We start from the raw sequence: 23,918 nt of genomic DNA on the forward strand, positions 1-23,918 counted from the left end.
GGGGCCTGATTGCAGTTTGCTGGTTGCACTGGGAGGGGGTCTGATTGCAGTTGGCTGGTTGCACTGGGAAGGGGCCTGATTGCAGTTTGCTGGTTGCACTGGGAAGCTGCCTGATTGCAGTTTGCTGGTTGCACTGGGAGGGGGCCTGATTGCAGTTGGCTGGTTGCACTGGGAAGGGGCCTGATTGCAGTTGGCTGGTTGCACTGGGAAGGGGCCTGATTGCAGTTGGCTGGTTTGCACTGGGAAGCTGCGATCTCCCACAATGCAGACAGCCTGCCCTGACGTCAGATGACAGCAGTCGGAATTGCTGTGTTGTGGGGGAGGAGGAGGTGGATATTTTTTTGAGGATCAAGGGGGAGGGAGGGACCGGACTGACCGCTCGCTATTGTCTGCGGAGAGAGAGGGAGAAGGAGAGGAGGAAGCTCCAGCCCCAGACCGAGCCCCAGCCTCACCAGCAGCGGCGGAGCGGGGATGCAGTGAGAGCGGCTCAGCCCGCAGCTCCTCTCCCAGTCCGTGAGCTCACTGCCGGGGCTGTATCCCTCTGCCTGCGGCCAGGATGATGGAGCTGGACGATGGCGTGGTCTATCAGGATGACTGCTCGGTGTCCGTCATGTCCGAGCGGGTCTCCGGCCTCGCCAACAGCATCTACCGGGAATTCGAGAGGCTCATCCACAAATATGACGAGGAGGTGGTGAAGGAGCTAATGCCGCTGGTGGTGAACGTGCTGGAGAACTTAGACTCGGTGTTCACCGAGAACCAGGAACATGAAGTGGAGCTGGAGTTACTCCGGGAGGACAACGAGCAGCTTCTCACTCAGTACGAGAGGGAGAAATCCCTCCGAAAGCAGGCAGAGGAGGTGAGTGTAGACAAACTAAACCCCCCTATCCACTTTACATTTATCACTGCCTCAGATTGATCATTGTCTTCAATCTCTCAAATGTGTCAGTGCCTGAAACCCCTCACGTTCAGAAAACACTTCACATTTTATAGAACCCTCACATTTCAGTCTCTCAGGTTAATCAGATCCTTTATGTTTTGAACTGCTTCAGTTTTTACATTTCCTTCAATTTCTCAGTTTTTCATCTTTTTTAATTTTTCCAGTTTCCAATTCCTCAATTTTCCAATTCCTCAATTTTCCAATTCCTCCCATTTGCAGCGTCGACTGCTTCAACCCAAGTGCTTTAATTTAATCATACATTTATTTTTCAACATAGTTTGCGTGGTTACTTTAAACAACAGTAACTTTTAAAACCAAATATTGAATTAAATACCCGTTCCCTCCCTGAGAGTGTGCCTGAATGTGTCTATGTTCATGTAACATGTTTCTTAGTTACCGCATTTCTGACCTGCCTTAAAACGGCCCGTGCTTCTTGCTTTTAAGTCGCTAATCGTCGATTAATTTAATAAAAGGGATTTTATTTCTCGTCGCCCCTGATTTAACCAAATAGAAAATGTAAGCGCCGAAGAATCAAAGTTCAGCTGAATAAAGTAACGCTGAATTGAAACACTTGTTTGTTGTGCAGAGGCTAGCACAGAATAAATGTTGCCATTTTGGATTCCCTTGTCAATCTGATGCAAGCGAATTGATTCTTCCGTGTTGTTCCCATCACCTAGACACTTTGTAGCGTCAACATATGCTTCATTTATGTTTACGTAGCGACTTAAATGTGTTTTTTGTTTGATTTGAGGGGTCCATCTCTATGTGATTTGAGCTCTGTGCTGTGAATGTATGGGCCAAGCTGCAGTGGGAACAATACAGTCATTTTATTTTTTTTCCTCTGCAGATTTCTGCAATGATCTTGGCACCTTTTCAGTGCTTCTTAATGTGGTGGTTAGGACAAATGAGGGTGGATTCAGTCGGGGGAAGTCTAAAACGTAGGGAGCCATGTTGGATAGATTCCAGGCTGAGACAGACTGGACGGGGTGTGGGCCTTCACTTATCATAGGTTTAACCCGTAAAAAGAAATGTAGGCCTTCAGTACGGTAGATGAGAAACCTCCAAGGAATATATTTAACCCAGTAGAATCTAGAACAATGCAGGCTGTCACGCTGTTAGTAATGCAGAAATGGATATTATTGCATTCTGCAGAATCTAGAAACTTCTATAACATAGAAGGAACTGCAAGTAAGCTTGGAATGGATATATCGAGTCTGGACTGAGTGTGTTGAATTCCAAACTGAAGATGGAGTGTTAATATCATAATGATGAGTAGGACAAATAATCAGAAAGCACGCAAGAAAATAACTTGCGGCTCCCCAGTGGATGCCTAATGGGCTACGTGGTTTGATATTGAGTTAGAAAGGAAGAAGATTCTAGACTTTATCCCAAATGTGTGCTGAGTTAGCTATTTTTGACTGAGGTAATGGTAATAATCAGTCTTCCTTAACACTGAATCCTCAGGCTTTGCTTCAGTCATTCATGGGATATGGGCATCACTGGCATGTACTGCCATGCCTGATTGCCCTGGAGAAGGAAGTGGTGAGATGTCTTTTTGAACCATGGTGTGTGGGGGCATCAACAGTTTCCAGAGTAAGGAAAGGGGAATATTGGGCCAATTTTCATTCTTGTGAATCAATTAGTGACCTCCACCAGTGATTGATGTAGAGGGCAGACCTGAGCAATCTTAGCTCAGGTGCCACCCATTTTCCACACCAGGTGGGGGCGAGAAAAAGAGTTGCAATTTCTTAGGAGCTTTCACAAACTCAAGATGTCTCAATGCTTTACAACCAATGGACTTCCTTTAACAAACAAATGGTTCTGGGCAGTAAAGATGATGTTTGGTACGCTTGCCTTCATTGGCCAGTGCATTGAGTACAGATGTTGGGGTGTCATGTTGCGGCTGTAAAGGACGTTGGCTAGGCCATTTTGGATTACTGTGTTCAATTCTGGTCTTCCTGCTGTAGGAAAGATGTTTTTGAACTTGAAAGGCTGCAGAAAAGATTTACAAGGATGTTGCCAAGGTTGGAGGGTTTGAGCTGTGGGGAGAGGCTGAATAGCCTGGGACTATTTTCCCTGGAGCTTCGAGGTTGAGGGTGACCTTATAAAATCCTGATGGGCATGGATAGGGTGAATAGCCAACGTCTCTTTCCCCAGAGTAGGGGAGAAAAAAAAAAATTAGAGGGCATAGGTTTAAGGTGAGAAGGGAAAGATTTAAAAGGGACTTGAGAGGCAACATTTTTCATGCAGAGGGTGGTGCATATCTGGAATGAGCTGCCAGAGGAAATGGTGGATGCTGGTACAATAACAACATTTAAAAGACATTTTGATGGCTACATGAATAAGAAAGGTTTAGAGGGATATGGCCAAATGCTGGTACATGGGACTAGATTAATTTTGGGCTATCTGGTCAGCATGGACAAGTCGGACCAAAGCATCTGTTTCCGTACTGTACGCTTCTATGACTGTATTTGCCCCTTCGAGCCTGCTCCATCATTCAATAAAATCTGATTGTGATTGTAATTGTAACTGCGACTCCATGTTCCTGTCCACTGCCAATAACCCTTTGCCCCTTTATTTGCTAAGAATCTACAGAACGGAGCACAAAATCCTGGCTGCTCTACCTTTTAAAAATAGTCAAAGTCTCTGCTTCCATTACCTTTACCTTGGAATAGGGTTCCAAAAATCCTCAGAGAAAAATGCACCACATTTCAGTCTTAAATTGACAACCCTTTATTTTTGAACAGTGATCCCTAGTTCTAGATTGCCCCACAAAAGGAAATGTCCTTTCCACGTCCAATTGGTCAAGCCCCTTTTGAAGTGTAGTCATCATTATCAAGTAGGAAACATGATGGCTATTTTCTTCACAGAAGAATCTGACAATGTAACCAGACAATGGTTTAAGTGATGATGTTTGAGTGTTTAATATTGGCAAGGGCACTGGGGAAAGCTCCACCAATCTTACTGAAACGGTGCTGCAGAATCATATAGATCTGCTTGGGAGGAGGGTAGATGGTTCCTCAGTTTAATGGCTGATCTGAAAGACAGGATTTCTGATGGTGCCACACCCCTGCAGGAACATCAGCCTGGATTTTGTGCTCCATTCTGTAGACTGGGATATGAACACACAGTCTACCAGTGCAGAAGTGAGAGTTCTACCACTGATGAGTAAACTACTTCCCTAAAGTTAGTGTCTTGGATCGTGCAGAAATGATAACCACTTGAATATGAAATCCAAGGAAATGTGTTCCAATGTGAAACATTGTAATGAGCATACTCGACTCGTTTTTTTTTTTCTCCCACCCTAAAGCTGGAAACGTTTGGACCTTAAGAAAATTTAGCAACTACCATAGAGAGAAGTAATGGCTGTGGGGTAATTTTCTAAGTGTGGTCAGTGGTGGGAAACCCTGATTATAGTCAGTGGATATTGGGAATATTGTAAGTGTCCTTCCAGAGATTGTTATCCTGCGATTTCAGTCGACTGGAAGTAGTAAACAGGATAGCTGAGAGTTCTGACAGCAGAAGGTGACATTGCCAGTGTCCCTAGATAATTGCCCTATGTATTCCAGCCGTATGAACATTTTAGAAATGTGAGCTTTACTGGTACGGAGTCATGGAGACCATATTGATGTGCTGAGTCTGCTACTTCTGGCAAAATTCAGAACCTACAAGCCTCGGTGGACTGTGCAGGTGCTTTTACAAGGCCTTGTCCCTCCCTGACATCCAGTTCTTCACTCTGTCCAAAATGTCTGTTTCTCCAATTTCAGTTCCTTGCACATTCCCTAAGTTAATTGCAGCACCATTAATATATGGGCTTTCAACTGCCCTGGACTTGAATCTTTGAAATTTCCCTCCCTAAACCGTACCATTTCTCCTACATCTCTTTCTGAAATGCTTCTTAAATGCTATGCCTTTAATCAATCTTCTGATGATCTGTTGTAATATCTCCTTGTGTGTCAAACTTCATTTGATTATGCTCGTGTCAACACTTTGGGTTATTTTATTATGTTGAAGTTACTATTTGAAGGGAAGGTGTTGTTATTTGAAATAGAAAATCAATAGGACTTGATTTTCTGACATTTTAATCAAGAATATTGTCCTTAATATATTACAGGAAATATTATTATTTATATATCTCATCATAGTGACAATCATTTGTTCACTTTATAGTATATAGTTTCATTTTAGATATTTTATTTTAGTTTCATTATTTTATTGTTTTAATTATGTCATAGCTATAGCAGTAGTTTGTTTACTTCCTACTATAAATAAAATGTGGTTAAGAAATTTGGTAAATGTGGTTAAGTTGTTAATGACAGTGCTTGAAATGAGAACAAAAAATCTAAATGATATTGCAGTTATCCAGATAGTATTTTTTTAATTATTAAGTTACCAATTTGTATTCCCCATGCCATAATGCACTTGTCTGACCTGCTCCTTATCCATCGATTTTGCCATTGGGTAAATTTAACATGGGTTATATGTTCTTTCCCATTTTTTGGATCGGGTAAAATATATAGAGCTAGGTTTCCATTAGATAGCTGTTGGTTGTTTGTATGGAAGGTTTGAGTTATAAGGAAAGGCTGGGATTTTTCTCATTGGAGTGTAGAAGGTTGAGGGGTGACTTGATAGAAGTTTACAAAATCATGAGAGGTATAGATAATCTGCCTCAGAAGGCATTGTGGGGGAAGCATTACTAAATATTTTTCAGGCAGGAGGTTAAGTCTTGTCAGGCAGAAAAATCAAAGGTTTTTGGGAATGCAAACAGAGCAGCCATAATCTTGTTAAATGGCAGTGGATCAGGTCCAAGAGGCCAAGTAGCTTACTTTGCTCCTAATTTGTATTATACATCTTAAAATATTCATCTCTTAAATAGGGTTCAACCCAGCTTGGTTTAGATGTGCAATCAGTTGGATGTGTAGTTAAGTTGACTTGTACTAGATTTCAATGGGCTGGTTCATCTTTAAATTGAGCATCAAGTTAGTTCATTTTTAGTGTTTCTGTTTATTTTTCCAATTTGTAAAATACGAATGGTGGGATGCAGTGGGTTAGTGCACTACATTGTGAGAGGAGGTGGATTTGAAGGAGGCAGTTTCATAATTACAATATACTTTTAGGTGAAGTGTGTTCAAGGGCAGAATAACATAATTTAATGCTTTTAAGAACGATACATAGCTAGGATGAATGAATGACATGTACTTCAATGATGTTGTAATAGCTATAGAAAAGGTTTATCATCTAATATGTGTGAAGGAATGCTACGACCTAATTAATCCTTTAACTCAAAGCAGGCTAATGGTGTTCCATGCTTACTCTGGCTGTTCGTAAACCTTTCCCAATGCAAACAAATTCCCATTAGCATTCCAGGAATTATCTCTGTCATGTAGGTTTTAAAAAATCTGATGGCTCCAGAAATGCTAACATTTAAACCCCTTTCATAGACTCAGGCCAAAACCTATATGCCGCTAGTTTAAAATCCAAACTCTTAAGATGCATATCAAGCACACATTTTACATTTCAGAAGCTGTCAGTCTCCGCATCGAGCAGAGCTTTGTTTGCCAGAAAGCAAGGGAGGCATTGGAGGAAATGTAGGGGAGAAAGAAATGCTGCTCTCCAGTGTTGGAGGCTGTGTCATTACTAAAGATTGGCGAAAATTGGGCTTTTTGACTTCGAAAGGAAACATCTGAGAGCAAACCTGTTTGAAATAAACAAGATTGTCGTAGCAATGGGAAAAGTAAATCTGGAGTCGTCTTTTACATTGAATGATGAGTGAAGCAAGGGTCATGGGTTCAAACCTGTAAAAAGTAAATTTTGACACTGATGTGATGAAATTCACAGAGCAAATTGCAAAGGGCTTCTAGGCAAATTAGTGGGAATGGAAATCTTGGAATCTGTTGGGGGCAAAAAAGTCTGCTTGCTATTAGAATTGTAGGTTGTAGCATCATGCTGGATAAACAAACTAAGATAAGGCCAATTGACCTTCTTTGGTAATTGCTTTATGATCTGAGTATTTTCATCTCTAACTGGGTTTACTCCAGTGTGGTTTAGATGATCTTTTGGCGTGGATGGCCCTCCTAAGTTGTTTATAGTTAATTATCTGCAAAAAAAAAAGTAATATTACTGCAAAAATTGTCAGGGTTACTAGGATGGCTGAAATGGTAATTTCAGAAATCTTCTGGGTCTTGCTCATTATGATGAGACAGGGAGAGAACAGAGGGGAGGTTAGGACCTGCAAAATCCTGGAAGTTGGATTTTGTGGGTTTCCTGTCAAACTTAGTTGCCCATCCTCTTTTTAATTGCTTTGAATGTGTCCCATTTGGAATCAGACATTGTATAATTACAGGGATGGCAGCAGGTGAGCTTAGTGAACCAGAGCAGGGGCATTAGTCTTGGCCCACAAGCTGTGCTGGAAAATATCAGTCAACTTCCTGGGATGGCAGGATTGCTGTCTGAAATGAAACAGGATTGGTTACAACTGTATTCATTGGCCTACAGAAGAATGAAGGGGCCCTCATAGCAACTTATAAAAGTCAAACAAGACTTGAAAAGGTAATTGCAGGAAGGATGTTCCTGGGGAGTCAAGAACTGGGGTCACATTCTAAGGGTGTGGCAGAGGCCATTTGGGACTGAAATGAGGAGAAATTACTTCACCCAGAGAGTCGTGAGCGTGTGAAATTCTCTGCCGCAAAGTGTTTGAAGCCGAAACATTGAATGTTGGATATAGTTCTTGGGCTGAAGGGATCAAAGGGTGTGGGGAGAAAACAGGAGCAAGGTATTGAGTTGGATAATCAGCCATGATCGTATTGAACAGGGAGCAGGTTTGACAGGCTGAATGGCCTGCTTCTGCCCCTGTTTTCTGTGTTTCTAATACCACTGCCATCCTGTTGTTGTTACCTGTGACGATCAAGAAATCCTCCGGGGTTAAATCTGGAACTCTGAGGAAGCAATCTTGGACAAGCAGCCATATTAACACACTTCCATGATTGGCCTGTTTCTGTGGAGTATGTTCACCTTCTGCTGCCAGTTCTCCTCTGAAAAAATCCAAACGTTGGAGGAGCTTGGGGCCAGGTTTTATTTTGTTAAAATCTTCAGCACTAACCTCCAACCCCCACTTGGTCTCGCGCTCTCACTCACATGTTGCTGAGGGTTCAAGTTAACCTGTGTTACTCTTGGTAACATTTACACATGCTGTGAGAGAATCGTCTTCCGAGGTTCGGGTGGTGATGTGCTGCAGGAGCAGAGTCAAGGGAGTGCTGGGTTCCTCTCTTCTGCCTGACCTCAGTACATCCAGCATCTTCTATTTTTGTTCCATATTTCCAGCGTTCACAGTATTTTGCTCCTGTTTCTGTACTCTGCACACACTCCTTGTACCTTCTGTGATGTGGTTTTAACATTTTGATGTCTTTCACTTTGATGAGCAGAGCCAATCTCCCAAAAGTAAACACTTTGGCACCTTTAAGGGTTATGAATTGTTCTGAAAAATTATCTTTATTGTGTTGAATAGAACAGTGGCCTATGATGATGCCAGACAGTCAGACTTTGATATTGCATAGTGAGTACCACGAGAGACATGTTCTGTGTCCCTGATTGCACCCTTTGGGACACTAGTCATCTTCACTGCTATAAACAACAATCTTACTGAGCATGAGAGCAGGAGTAGGCCGTTCAGCCCATCATTCCTGCTCTGGAATTCAATATGGTCATTGCTGATAACTTGCTTCAATGCCTCTTTCCTGCACTTTGTTATTGAAATATTTCTAAATAACAATCTCTACCTTAAGCATACTCAGTGACAGCTTCCACAACTCCCTTGGGATAGAAAATTCCAAAGATTCACAATCTTATGAGTGGAAAAAAAAGTTATCCTTGTTTTAATTCAGCCTGTATTAAAATTGTGTCCCTTGTTCAAGACTTAGTAATCAAGGGAAACACCTTAATTGCATCTACCCTGTTTATACCTTTGAGTATTTTATAGGATTTGTCGGAATATGTAATGTAATTTTGTTGATGATCTGCTGATGACTCCATGGTGTGTATTTGGTATAGAAAGGAGAAAATAACATAATCGAAAAATTTGTTATAGGCTGCTTTGGCAAGGTCACACACTCCAAGGTGTACAACGTTGAAATCACGTACGTCTCATTCCACACTCGGCTACAAATGAGTTGTATATTATTGCTGTATATTGCTTCATTCATCCGCTATCAACATCCCACATCATGTTAATGTAGACTGTGGGGCAGAATTTTTTGGACTTGGCCGGTGTGTTTGGAGGTGGAGATTCAGCCCCTTTAAAATCCATCCCCAGCCTATTCAGTCTCTCCCTATAGCTCAAACCCTCCAGTCCCGACAACAACCTTTGTACATTTTTTCTGAACCCTTTCAAGTGTAACAACATCTTTAGCAGGGAGACCAAAATTGAATTCAGTATTCCAAAAGCGGGTCAGACAACATCCATGGAGAGAGCGAGAGCAAGCTAACGTTTCGAGGCTAGATGACACTTCATCTGATGAACACAAAACAATCTTGAAACATTAGCTTGCCCTCTCTCCATGGATGCTGTTTGACCCGCTGCAATCTCCAGTATTTGTTGTTTTCAGTTCAGACTCCAGCATCTGTAGTAAATTGCCCTTATGCCATCTTCACCGCCCTGCTTATCTGCGACTCTACTTTCAAGGAACTAAGCACCTGCACCCCTAGGTCTCTTTGTTTGGCAAACTGCCCAGGGCCCTACCATTAACTGTATAAGTCCTGCCCTGGTTTGCCTTAGCAAAATGCAAGACCGCACATTTATGTAAATAAAACTCCATCTGCCACTCCTCGGCTCATTGGTCCATCTGATGAAAGTCCCATTGTGCTCTAAATAATCTTCTTCACTGTCCAATAAATCACCTACTTTGGTGTAATCTGCAAACTTACTAACCATATCTCCTGTATTCACATCTTAAATCATTTACATAAATGATGAAAAGCAGTGGACCCAGCGTCGGTCCTCGCAGCACACCAGTGGCATGAGCCTCCAGTCTGAAAAGCAATCAACTACCACCAGCCTCTGTCTCCTACCTTCAAGCCAATTTATATCCATTTGGCTAGCTTCCCCCTGGATTCCATGTGGCCAAACCTTGCTAACCAGTCTACCGTGCAGAATCTTGTCGAACGCCTTACTGAAATCTATATAGACTATGTCCACCGCTCTACCTTCATCAGTCCTGAGTTTTTTTGAAGAATTGACCATATCAAGTTAGTCAGACACTATTTCCCATGCGCAAAGCCATGTTGACGATCCCTAATCATTTCTTGCCTTTCTAAATACGTGTAAATCCTATTCCTGAGAATCCCTCTAACAACTTGCCCACCACTGTCATAAGGCTCATTGGCTTATAGTTCCTTGGCTTTTCCTTACCACCTTAGTTAAATAATGGTGCCAACTTCCAGTCTTCTGGCACCTCATCTGTGGCTGATACAAATAACTCAGCGAGGGGCCCAGCAATCACCTTCCTAGCTTCCCACAAAGTTCTGGGATACACCTGATCAGGTCCTGGGATTTTATCTACTTTTCTGCGTTTTAAGATGTCCAGCACCACCTCTTTTGTAATATGGACACTTTTCAAGACATCATTATTCATTTCTCCAAGCTCCTTTGCTTCCACGACCTTCTCCACAGTAAATACTGACGCAAAAGATTAGCCACGATCATATTGACAGCTGAAACCGGTTTGAAAAGAGGACGTGACCAATTTCTGGTCCTGTTTTTGATATTCTATGCATTTTGGAAGAATAAAGGGGCTCTTGTATTACAGTCTTATTGAGTGACAAATGGGAAAGTTGAGTTGAGCTCTACATTTACAAGTTACTCATCATAAATCTCAGTTGCAAAGTTGCATGTTTTATGTGTTGTGTCTGGTCTTGTCTCTTGATGGCTAGTTACTGTGTCGCTGTCACACATAGAAGTGGATAGTACAGAGGGACCTGATGTTTCCTATTGCTGAAAAAATTGCTTTGTCATCTTTAGTTTCAGACTATCTATTTTATGTTCAAAGATTTGTAACAATGAATTCTTTGCAGATCAGTGTCCATAGACAAACCATTCCCTGCCCCTTCAAACCCTGCGAAGGTAAATCATACAGATTTGAATAAAAAAGCATAGCAGTCACAGCTATTACTGTGGGTAACTGTATTGAGTCTGCTGTCCAAGGCAGGATTACAGGCCTCCTCTGAAGGAGACCCTTGCTGATGTGAATTCAGCTTTTTAGTTTGACATTTTTATTCAGCAGTGTGTCACGTGAAAGATATAATGGGTGTTTAAAATGCAAGAATTCCACAAACACAAGTTAGCAGAAAATGTCCCATGGAGTGAAGAGAAGATGCATTGTTATACAGGAGCAGGAATATCGTTCAAGTAAATACAGCACCTCGTTTGCTGGAGTATAATCTAAAATGTCAAAATCTAACGTCGGGTCTGTTTACTTAAAGGCCAGTTAAGAAGCTTCTAGTCTGTGGTACACTGTAGAATCTGTGCACCGAATGTGGCTTTTATAAATGCAAAATTGAGCAGTGTGTGAGTCGTCCTAAGTGTAAGCCTCCTGACATTTTTTTTCAGCGGGTTCCAAGCTATTTAGTGTCAGATTCCCTGCGATGGTGTATCAGATGAGTCTGACGTTATGTTAAGAGGGATTGAAAGGATTTAGGTTTTAAACAGTTTGCTTATAGACCACAAAATAAGTTATTTGTTGTAGAATTGGTTTCTGGAAATGAATCATTTATCTAATATGTTGCAGATAGATAAATGAAGGGTCTAGGCCCGAAACGTCAGCCTCTCTGCTCCTATGATGCTGCTTGGCCTGCTGTGTTCATCCAGCCCTGCACCTTGTTGTCTTAAAACACCACTTTTTGTTTTCATCTGTAGTTTTGGAGGATCTGAGGCGGCCTGTGGCTTTGTGGTTTGGGAAGAAAAGTGTAAATTCAACAAGTCAATTTCTGCCTTAAAATCCATTCCCCACCCCTTAATTCTGCAACATTAACATAAGTGAAATATATAGATTCAAACTTGCAGTCCACAAATATTGCCAAAATTGGCAAATGTATTTAATTCACTGGTCAAAATAGCAGGAAAAACTCCCCCCCCCCCCCCCCCCCCCCACCCCACCCCCGCCACCTCCTGCTGAACCCCATCTTGATCTATCACACAACATTGTAGTTTCCTGATGCTGACCTGAAGCCAGATGTGCAAACGTATAAACATCACCGTGACTCCCTTGTCCACCCCACACTCCCCTCCAGCTCCACCACACCCGGCACTTTTCCCTGCAACCGCAGGAAGTGCTACACCTGCCCCTACACCTTCCCCCTCACCCCCACCCCAGGCCCCAAGAAGACTTTCCACATCAAGCAGATGTTCACCTACACATCTGCTAATGTAGTATACTGTATCCGCTGTTCCCGTTGTGGCCTCCTCTACATCAGCGAAACCAAACGGAGGCCTGGGGACCGCTTTGCGGAACACCTACGCTCAGTTTGCACTAAACAACTGCACCTCCCAGTCGTGAACCATTTCAACTCCCCCTCCCATTCCTCAGACGACATGTCCATCCTGGGCCTCCTGCAGTGCCACAACAATGCCACCTGAAGGTTGCAGGAACAGCACCTCATATTCCGCTTGGGATCCCTGTAGCCCCATGGTATCAATGTGGACTTCACAAGCTTCAAAATCTCCCCCTCACCCAACCACATCCCAAAACCAGTCCAACTTGTCCTTCTTCCCACCTATCCGCTCCTCCCACCTCAAGCTGCATCCCCATCTCCTACCTACTAACCTCCGCCCGCCCCCTTGACCTGTCCGTCCTCCCTGGACTGACCTATCCCCTCCCTAACTCCCCACCTACACTCACCTTTACTGGCTCCATCCCTGCCTCTCTGACCTGTCTGTCTCCTTTCCACCTATCCTCTCCTTTTATCCATCTTCCATTCTGCCTCCCCCTCTCTCCCTATTTATTTCAGAACCCCCTTCCCCTCCCCCATTTCTGAAGAAGGGTCTAGGCCCGAAACGTCAGCTTTCCTGCTCCTCTGATGCTGCTTGGCCTGCTGTGTTCATCCAGCTCTATGCCTTGTTATCTCTTTGTGCAAACATATAGTCGGATTCCGTCTCTACCTCCTGATAGCAGGAATGCAGCCAGTGCCGGATACTTTGCTGTGGCTGGTTGTGGCCGTGGGTCAGGAAGTTGAGGCTGTCCCAGGAGGTGGCCAATTTGATGCAGGCACTGGCAGGCTCGGGATCAGCGGCTGGAGGCGAGGGGCTCGTGAGGAATCTGGGCACCATTTCCTCTTCCTCCGTCTTTCACCAGCTCTGGGCTCAGTGTGTGCATCCCCATGGTGGGGGAAGTTGGGGGTGCGGGGAGCGGTGGTTGGTGCTGGGATTTTGACCCATTGACAGTGAGGGAACGGCAGTGGATGCTGGATCAGTCGTTAATTTTAAATCTGAGGGGGAAATTTTTGTTAAGCAAAGGTATTAAGGGATATGGGCCAAAGGCAGGTTTATGGAGTTAGGTCACAGATCAGCCATGATCTCATTGTATGGCCCAATCCTGTTGTTATGCTCCTATGATTTGTGGCTGAGAGAGCAATTTGCAGATAGTAGTGTTACCATGTATCTCCTGCCCTTGTCCAACTTGATGGGAGAGGACATGTGTTTAGAAGGTGCTGTTGAAGGAGTCCTGGTGAGCTGCCTTGGTTTATCTTGTAGATGGTACACACTGCAGCTACTGTCTGTCATTGGTTGGGGGGGTGGTGTAAATCAATTGGGCTTCTTTGTTCTGGGTGGTGTACAGTGTTGTTGGAGCTGCAGGCAAGTGGGGAGTATTCCATCACACTCCTGACTTGTAGATGGTGGACAGGCTTTGGGGCGCAGGAGGTGAGTTACTCACCACAGAGTTCTGAGCTTCTGATCGGCTCTTGCAACCATTGTATTTATATGGGCTGATCCAGTTCTGTTTCTGAATGTTGTAGTGGGTGACTCAGTGATGGTAATGTCATTGAATGTCAGGAAGTGGTGGTTAGATCCTCTCTTGTTGGAGGTGATCGTTGCTTGGTGTTTTGTGTGGTGCCAATTTTACTTGCCACTTGTTAGCCTGACGTTGTCCAGATCTTGCTGCATTTGAACATGGATTGCTTCAGTAACTGAGGAGTTGCAAATGGAGCTGAACGTTGTGTAATCATCAGTAAACGTTCCCATTTCTGATCTTATGATGGGGGGAAGGTCATTGATGAAGCAGCAGAAAATAGTTAAGCCTAGGATACTACCTTGAGGAACGCTGTTTTTTTTTTTTTTAAGGGTATTGTGGCACAGTGGTAGTGTCCCTGCCTCTGGGCTGGAGTACTTGGTTCATGTCCCACCTGTTCTGGAGGTGTGCCATAGCATGTCTGACAGGATGATTAAAAATATACGTTGAGGAATTCCTGCAGAGATGTCCTGGACAGAGATGGTTGACCTCCACCAACCTCGATAATTTTTCTTTTTGCTAAGTATGACTTCAAAACGTTTTCCTCCAATTCCCATGGAGAACGCCAGTCACTAACCTCACCTCCTGTCCGTGTTGGAACCGTGGCTGTAACGAAGTCAGGAGCTGAGTGGCCCTGGCGGAAGTCAAACTGGGCGTCACTGAGCAGGTTATTGCTGAGCAGATGCTATTTGATAGCACTGTTGATGACATCTTCCGTCACTTTACTGAAGATCGAGAGTAGACTGATGGGGCGTTTATTGGCCGGGTTGGATTTGTCCTGCTTTTTATGTACAGCACGTACCTAGGCAATTTTCCACATGTTTGGGTAGATGCCAGAGTTGTAGCTTTTAAGTGAATTAACTTTAAGCAAATGAGATTTTCCCATTATAATCGATGTAAAAGCTGTAGTTGGGTTCTGGAAGAATTTTCACATCAGAAATAAAACATTATACCCTGTCTGTTAAAATGCTTTACATTGCAAAATTTCTTTGTGTAAATTGGCTCAGTAGTTAGCATTACTGCCTCAGAGCGCCAGGGATCTGGGTTCAATTCCGCCCTCTGGCAACTGTGTGGAGTTTACACATTGTCCCATGTCTGCATGGGTATCCTCCCACAGTTCAAAGATGTGTAGGTTAGGAAGGTTGGCTGTGCTAAATTGCCCATAGTGTCCAGGGATGTGCAGGCTAGCTAGATTAGCCATGGGAAATGCAGGGTTACAGGGATAGGGTAGGTGGGTGTGTCTGGGTGGGATGCTCTTTGGACCGTCGGTGTGGACTCAATGGGCTGAATGGCCTATTTCCACACTGTAGGGATCCTATGAAATAAGTTTTGAACTAAAATCAATTCAGAAATGTAAAATAAATATGCTTAATCTTTTTCTATTTGCCAGAGAGGTATGTGAGCAGAAGACATTCCCTGTTGCAGCTGACCTTTCCTCATTCTAAACTAACGCCCCAGCTCTCCCACTTTCCTCTCCCTCACAGAGGGCCAGGGCTCAGGAGGTGGGGACAAGGAGGTTTGAGGTGTAGGGTTGAGGAGGCAAGGAGCAAGCTGGGAGCGGGAAGCTCACCAGACGCAATAGCACCGAGGTATTGGAGTGTCAGGAGTGGGAGAGGGCTCTCCAAAATGGTGCCAACACCACGTCACTCCTGGTGTGACCCGGAATTCAAACAGAAACTGCTGACGCTGAATACACACTGTTAAAACAGAATATCTTAAATTGGGGCAATGTAAAACCTCTTTGGCATAATAACATCTGTGTGTGCTCTTAATCCTGGCACTGTGAGCAAGTGTTGGGCAGCAGGCACATCACAACATTATAAACAGTGGGGGAAAAAACATGTTTGTGCCCATGGACAGAGTGGGAGCTAAGTGAACGTTCTGTCTGCTTTCAGTTGGCTTCCGAAGTTGCAGAATGACTCTTTTCAGACTGAGTTTGGACTCTGCCATCGTTGATACAAGCAGTGCCAGGGATCCAGGTTCGATTCCACCCTCTGGTGACTGTGTGGAGTTTATAAATTGTCCCCATGTCTGCGTGGGCTTCCTCCCATAGTCCAAAGATGTGCAGGTTAGGTGGATTGGCCATGCTAAATTGCCCATTGTGTCCAGGGATGTGCAGGCTAGCTAGGTTAGCCATGGAAATGCAGGATTACAGCGATAAAGTAGGTGGGCGTGTCTGGGTGGGATGCTCTTTGGAGGGTTGGAGAGTGACATTTCAGACACTGCAATAGTTAGCACCTCTGGGGAAGCAGCTGTTAATGGCGACTGGGCACTTAATGTTTTTTTTGTAGGGTGCACAGGCTTTTGTTGTAGTTCCTGAAACAACAATCTGAACTAGTTTTCAACTCTGCTCCTTGCTTTACCTTTCATCTCTGCGACAGTACTTGGTGCTGGTGAAATCTGCTGCTTAATTGGACATTTAATAGAAATCTCTCTGCAAACATGAAAGGTGCATTCCACCCTGAATTTACCCTCCATTTTTCTGCTGATTGCTCTGATTCAATTTCATGGGTTAAAGTGCCAGTCAGCAGATAAGGTGATATTATAAATTAATAAATAATTTAGACGTTAACTATATCCATGTAGAAGCTGAACCGAAAAATGTGGGAGAGGTCAGGAATTCTAACTGCAGTGCGTAAGATGTAGGATTGGAATTGGGCCATTCAGCCCTTCCAGTCTGTTCAGATATTCAATGAGGTCCTGATATGGTAATCCTCAACTCTGCTTTCCTGCCTTATTCTTATAACCATTACTACCCTGACTGTGATTACATCAGCTACATTCATCATGTCCCTGCTGATGAAGCACGAGCTGAGATATTGACTGATTATATAGCTGTAGCTGATTATGAAAACATTAAACCTTACCATTCAAAGCAGCACGGTGGCTCAGTGGTTAGCACTGCTGCCTCACAGCGCCAGGGACCCGGGTTCGATTCCACCCTCGGGCAACTGTCTGTGTGGAGTTTGCACGTTCTCCCCGCGTCTGCATGGGTTTCCTCCGGTTTCCTCCCACAGTCCAAAAATGTGCAGGCTAGGTGGATTGCCCGTGGTGTTCAAGCGTGTGTGGATTAGGTGGAATAGTAGTGGGATGGGTCTGGGTGGGATGCTGAGAGGGTCACTGTGGACTTGTTGGGCCGAAGGGCCTGTTTCCACACTGTAGGGATTCTATGATCTATTCAAAGTACCACATTGTATCCCAGTGGGTGAATACATGGTGCGATACTGAACCCTTTACAAACCTCTTCTTTGAAAAAAATAAAATTCTACTGCTCATCTAAATGATAGAATTGCCTGTTTTCTCGGGGAGAGGGTTGAGAGGAAATTTGTGGAAGTGCGCAAAATCATGAACAGCCTAGAGAGACTAGATAGGGAGAAACCGTCTCCACGGATGGAAGGTAGAGGTCACAGCTTTGGGGCATTGACTAAAGAATAACGTGAGGAAAGAGTTTTTATTTTGTGTACAGTATATAGCAAGTGATTAGGGACTGGAATGCGCTGCCTGAGTGTCAGAGCAAGTATATCAGATAATGACTAATGTGTGACCAGTGCTGCAGAAAGGACTTGACCTATAGCCCATCAATCAACACGTTAAGAACTGGGAGGTGAGCACGGGCAGCCAATCACAGGCCTCGGCACTGGCTTCTGGGGTTGCCATGAAGCTGTTGGACAATTAGACAGTTAGAAACCAACAACTTCTGTGTCCTAAAGACCACAGGTTGAGGTCTACTCCTTTTGGGAAGGGGTCCATTGGCAAGAAACGAAGTGATTTTTATCATGGTGGGGGTCACAGGGAGAGGGAAAATCGGAGGGAGGTGGCATGGAAAGAGGTTGGTTTTTGGAGACTGCAGCTATACCCCTGATGACCCCTAGATTGTGGCAAACTGTGGTCATTAATTAACAAATTATGGTCCTTAAATTGGTGGTGGGACAAAATGATTGCCCTTGAGCCTTCTGATCTTCTCAGTTTGTCCCACCAGGCAGCCCCCTCTGAGTTCTGCCTCTCTGCTAGTGCTATCCTCAAGTTGCCACTGGGGAAGTGGCCCAGGATTGGGCCAAGGTGGTTCATCTATTTCTACACCAGTGGCAATAAAAATGTTAGACTAGTCCCCCGAGTCACCGTAGCTTAAAAATTAATCCGTTAGTCGCATGGACTATTAAGGTGCCTGGAGCATTGGGTTTATTTTAGGATCAGAACCTTCAAATGAAATAATGAATCATAAAATTGTTACAACACAAAAGCCGACCATTCAGCCCATCATGTCTGTGCTGCTTCTCTGAAAGATCCGCTTACCTAGCATCACTCCAAAGCCTTGCAGATGTTTCATACCTGGATAATCTGATGCTCCTTTAAGAGCCACGATCAAACCTGCCTCCACTACACTCTCTGGCAGAGGCTTTCCCCTACCTGGAGGGTGTAAGAAGGTGAAATAACAGAGTAGGCCCTGCATAGAGCCTTGGGTTCAAATCCCACCACGGTCACTGGTGGAATGTTAAATTCGGTGAATGAAGAGGAAATCTGGAATTCATAGCTAGTTTCGGAATCCGTGACCGGGTTAACAGTATGTGGATTAAAAAAAAACCATGTGGTTCACTGATTATCTCTAGGGAAGGAAATCTGTCATTCTTAGCTGGTCGGGCTTCTCTTGGACTCCATACCCATAGCAGACACTTGATTCCAGATTTATTTTTAATTATTGAATTAAAATTCCACCACTTACCATGGCAGGATTCGAACCTGCGTCCCTGAAATGTTATCTGGGTCTCTGGATTAACAGTCTACCATTAGGCCGTTGCCTCCCAATATGGTAATATCCTTCCAAAAGAGGGTGCTTAGAATTGCATGCAGTATTCCAGAAGAGGCCTCACCAACGCCCTGTACAACCTCAACATGATGTCCCAACTCCTATACTCAATGGTATGAGCAATGAGGGCAAGCGTGCTAAACACCTTGTTAGCCACCCTGTCTACCTGAGACACAGATTTCAAAGAATTATGTACCTGGACCCCTCGGTCTCTCCATTCTACAACATTACCCAGTGCTTGGTAGCTTCTCACTTCCAGGGTAAGAAAAGGGAATGCTGAGTGGCAAGAGATTCATGTGACTTCCTTTTCCTCTTGCCACCCCATTTGCTATTTCTGTGACCTCCATTGGGGTCAGGACCCATCGTTTGGGGACTGTGGCACCAAATGCTTTAATGAAATAAAAACAAAAAGTGCTGGAGAAACTGGGCAGATCTGGCAGCATCTGTTGAGAGAGAAAGAGTTAAAGTTTTGAGTCTGAATGACTTCTCTTCAGGAGGCCTGAAGAAGAATCATACCAGACTCGAAACTTTAATGAGAGAGCAGCGCTACAGTCCTCTGGGACAATGGTAGCTTGACATTTGCATTAATACATTTCTCCTGGTGTTTGCACATAGGGACCTGCTCCTAGTTATCGTGTGATGCCTGCTGGAAATGTGCGTGGAATGAATGAATATAATGCCTTGGGTGAGGATATCTGCTACCCTGCACAGCTGTTAATGTGCACTGTTGGGATGTGCCTTTAGAGCTGGTGCTATTGCCAGATCGTGATTGAATTTGACTTTCAGGTCATGTGCAAGAGACAGGTTTCCAAAAAATGGGATTATTGGCAAATCGTTGTTTGTTTTTTACATTCAGCAGTACTTTGAAGCATCATGCAAATGAAGCTTTGTTCACGGTCAAGAAATATGATACGTTGGAGAGAATGTACAAAATTGGCAGCAGCGTGGAAGTGCAGAGTCCTCACTGCACTCTGTTAACTTAACAGGCTGCAATGGAAAATCACTAATGGAAGGGGGTTTGCAGTGTCCTCTTTTTTATGAAGATTCCTGTTAAATTAATCACCTTCCACTCTAGCAAATACACATGCTGGGCTATCTGAAAAATTGTCTTTAGAATATTGTCAGTATGAAGAATGACAATGGTGATGTTTTGGAGGAAAGGCTAGCGACATTAAACTTTAATGATAAACATTTGAAGGGCAGCTTGCAGTTATATGGAAAACAGCTGTACTCGTTGATCTAGGCTCAAGAGGATGTGGAAAATATAACGTGGCAGATCTCTGCAGTATACTGTCTAATTTGTTTCACTGATAGAGATAGCTGTCCAATTGCAACAGGATACACATTCCCAAAACAGGAGATAGAGATTTGTGAGCCCTCAAAGCTTGGGCGAGCCTCTTGTATTCCAGGAAACTCACTGAAAACTCAAAGTTGGGATTCTACACATATTGACATTAACGGACTGCGGGGATGGGAGTCACACAGTTTTCATCTTTTATTGTTTGCAAACACATGAAAGTTTAAAAGTGTAAACTGAAATCAAAAAGCCCTTCCAATAACGGGTTGCTCATATAAGACAGATGAGGACAGTTTCTTTCTCCGAGTGTGTCATGAATCTTTGGAGCTCTCTTCTTCCAAAAGGTGGTGGTAGCAGTACCTTTAAAAGATATTTTCTGATTAGCCTGTTCAGAGTTGTTATTAAACACCTCCGGAGCAGGTAGAACTTTTAGTGCACATTCTATTGCACATCCCTGCAGCAGTAGGAAGCCTTCTGGCTCGGAGATGGGGACACTACCACTGTCACAAGAGCCCTCTCTTTAAATACTTTTAAGGCAGAGATAGATTCTTGAGCAAAGGGGTAGGCCGAAATCTGGAATAATCAAGTCAGCCCTGATCTTGTTGAATAGCGGAGCAGGTTGGAGATGCTGAGCAGCCGACTCCCTAATTTGTGTGTTCCGTGATACTGATTTTCTGATCAACCTGTTCAGAGATCTTATTACACACCTCTGGAGCAGGTAGGACTTGAACCCAAGCCTTCTGGCCCAGAGATGGGGCCACTACCATTGCACCACAAGACTGTCTCATCATTCTCTGATGTACTTTTACTGGCATTAGATGGTGCTGTGTCATAGTCTTTCCCCCTGACTGGCCGATTTACAGGTTTTCAAGGTCGAATGGTTGGGAGGGTGAGGACTGACAAAAACAGAAAGCTGTTGCATTTTGATATCACTGATCACCACTTCTCTAAGCACTTTTACAGTGGAGGAAGAGCTTTTTAAAGTTGTAATGGAGAAATTCCGTAAGCATTCGTTGCCTTTGGCATTGCCAGGTTTATTTTGATTACTTTGGAAAATCCAAAAGCAAACCATTCTCTGTCTATTGTGCCAGTGCCCAGTTTTAGTTCCAGTTTAATCTGTCCCTATAGACCTTTACCTTCCTCTCCTTTTTTAAATATTGATCCATCTTTCTAGAAAAGATACTTCAGCCACCATGTTCCAACAAATCTCTGGATTAAAATAAATTCTCCTGATCTCCCCTTGTTTTCTTAGCAACCATGTTCAATTAGGGACCCCTCAATGTTGACTCTCCAGAGAGAGTAATTGTTGTCTATTTGCTTTATTAAAACCTTGCCTTTAATGTTACAGAAGTTGATGAAATCTCCTGTCCTGCTCTCACCACTTCAGTAGTGGAAATATCAGGCAGAGCTTTCTTCACCAGCACCCCCTAGCCCCTTCCTGAAGTGGGGGCGGGTGATATGCATCCTGCTGCGTGGAGAGCTTTCTTTTTCTTCCTTCAGTTTATTGCCATGCAGTCTCGCAGAGTCATTTAGAATTGCTATAGCACTGAATGATCCGATTTGGTCCATCCAGATGAGCATCATGACTCGTGCCATTTTGCTGTCTTTTCCTTTGAATCCTTGTTGATTGTTTCTATTCAAATATGCATCCAATTCCTTCCTAGAACGCCTCAATTGAACCTACCTCCACCACATTTCTAGGCAATGTATTCTAAGCCCTAACAACTCAAGGTGTGAAAAACATTTTCCCACTTTACCTTTGCTCCTTTCGCAAATATCTTTAAATCTGCATCCTCTTGCTTATCTTCCTTTTTACAAGTGGAACAGTTTCTCTCTATCCAGAGATAGTAGGGACTGCTGATGCTGGAGTCTGAGATAACAAGGTGTAGAGCTGGATGAACACAGCAGGCCAGGCAGCATCAAAGGAGCAAGAAAGCTGATGTTTCGGGTCTGGACCCTCACTGCAACTAATGCTTTGGGCGTCTTGAATACCAGAGAGAATATACTGCCTTGTGCCTGTGTTCTACTTCCCTGATCAAGTAGCCCTGGTGCAAGGCCTGCAGATCCCAATTGATGCTAATCGTGGGACTCGCGTTTACTCTTCAAATGCAAAATAAACTGTGGTGTCTCTTATGCACAGTGGTAGTGTACCTACGTTTCAGCCAGGAAGCCTGGGCTCAAGTCCTAACTGCTCCAGGGGTGTGTAATAACATCCCTGAACAGGAGGATTGGAAAATATCTAAAATAAACTGGAAACATCTCCGTCCCCCTACTGCCCATACATAGTAGGTGCTTCTGCCATTTTTCTTTTAACAATGCAGACGTCTACAGATAGTCAAGTATATCCCAGTAATTTGGGAAGTGACATGCTAATGTATTCCCAGACCGAAAGAGCCTCCAACCCTGTGTTTCAAGCTGTTTCATCTCGTGTCATTTGTCTTTTCCAGGTTACAGTTAGTCAGCATTCCCAGCAGAGGGTGTCCTGGGAGTTTCACGAATGAGGCTGTAACATGGATCGAGTCTGAGAGCAGACAATAGTATTTCCCAACCGCCCCCCCACCAAAAATCCCAGTCTTTGCCAGTTGCATTAGCAAACTGTTAGCTGTACACACTCTCCCTCATGCTCTGTGCCTGTGCTGATTTTTTTTTTTAAAACTGCTGTTTTGTGTCTTGCCCTCATGAGGTAATGGCCTTCTGAGATTTGAAGGGTTTGATATTACAGTGAGAGGAGAGAGGGCATGGTTTCACTGCTGGAGTGTGACATAATAGGACATGAAATATTAATGTCTTCCTGGAGAGAGTGGTTTCTTTAACACTAATGAGCCTCAATTAGTTGTTCTTATGCCAGGTTCTGAAACAGAAGTCTCTAGATGTAACAAAACACTCTCTTTTTGAAAGTGCCTTAAAGATCAGTGCTCATTTCGCTTTTGCTTGTAAATAGGATTTAATTTTTGTGGCAGTAACACACAAATACAGGCCTCCACTGAGCAGAGCCTGAGAGATTGGTCTTGAGCTGTTCTGGGGAGGGCGGGGAAATGTATAGTCCACTTCTTTTCTGCTGCTGCCTTGTAAATTCCTCTGAATTAGACCATAAGATGTAGGAACAGAAATAGGCCATTCAGCCAGTCGAATCTGTTCCACATAAACTGAGATCATGGCTGATCTGATAATCCTCAACGCCATTTTCCCCATGACTCTTGATTCCCTTACTGATTAAAAATCTGTTTTTCTTAGTCATGAATATACTTGACCCAGCCTTGGCAACCCTCCATGGTAAAGAACCCCACAAACTCACTACCCTCTGAGAGAAGGAGTTCCTCCTCGCCTCTCTTTTAAATGTATAACTCCTTATTCTGAGATTATATCTTCTGATCCTAGACTCTTGATTCTGCAAGGAAAAATAACCATTCTGCATCTACCCCATTAAGCCCCCCCCCCATTCCAATGAGTACAGGCCCAATCTACTTAGTCTGTCCTCATGAGATTGCGCCTCTCCATACCCTGGATATCAGTCTAGTGCATGCCAGTTCTTGATTCTTTTATGAGTGGGAACGGTTTCTCCCTATTTACCTAGCTACCCCCTATGATTTTGAGAATCTGTATCAGAAATCCCCTTAGCCTTCACTCCAAGGAAAACAGTCCAACATCTCCAAGCTCTTCTCATAATCAAAGTCAGCACTTATATTACAACGCTTGCCAAGATGGTTTCTTGCTTGACATCTTCCATATAAGAAATAGCAGCACGGTGGCTCAGTGGTTAGTACAGCTGCCCCACAGCGCTTGGGACCCGGGTTCAATTCCGCCCTCGGGCAACTGTCTGTGAGGAGTTTGCACATTCTCCGAGCGGGAGGAAACCGATGCACAGGCTAGGTGGATTGGCCATAC

The 23,918-nt window shown here is 43.9% G+C and overlaps 1 protein-coding gene across 1 annotated transcript in view; it reads left to right on the plus strand.

The window, feature by feature from the left end:
* The first annotated feature begins 88 nt into the window (after nt 1-88).
* Nucleotides 89-23,918, plus strand: part of mapk8ip3 (mitogen-activated protein kinase 8 interacting protein 3) — a 183,946-nt gene continuing 160,116 nt past the window's right edge. The window contains exon 1 of the mRNA XM_048609668.1: nt 89-856. Coding sequence (XP_048465625.1) covers nt 557-856 — 300 coding nt within the window. The 5' untranslated portion in view covers nt 89-556. The remainder of the gene's footprint in view (nt 857-23,918) is intronic.

The sequence above is a fragment of the Rhincodon typus genome, chromosome 21 (assembly GCF_021869965.1).
Source record: "Rhincodon typus isolate 14 chromosome 21, sRhiTyp1.1, whole genome shotgun sequence".
Taxonomy (NCBI): Eukaryota; Metazoa; Chordata; class Chondrichthyes; order Orectolobiformes; family Rhincodontidae; genus Rhincodon; species Rhincodon typus.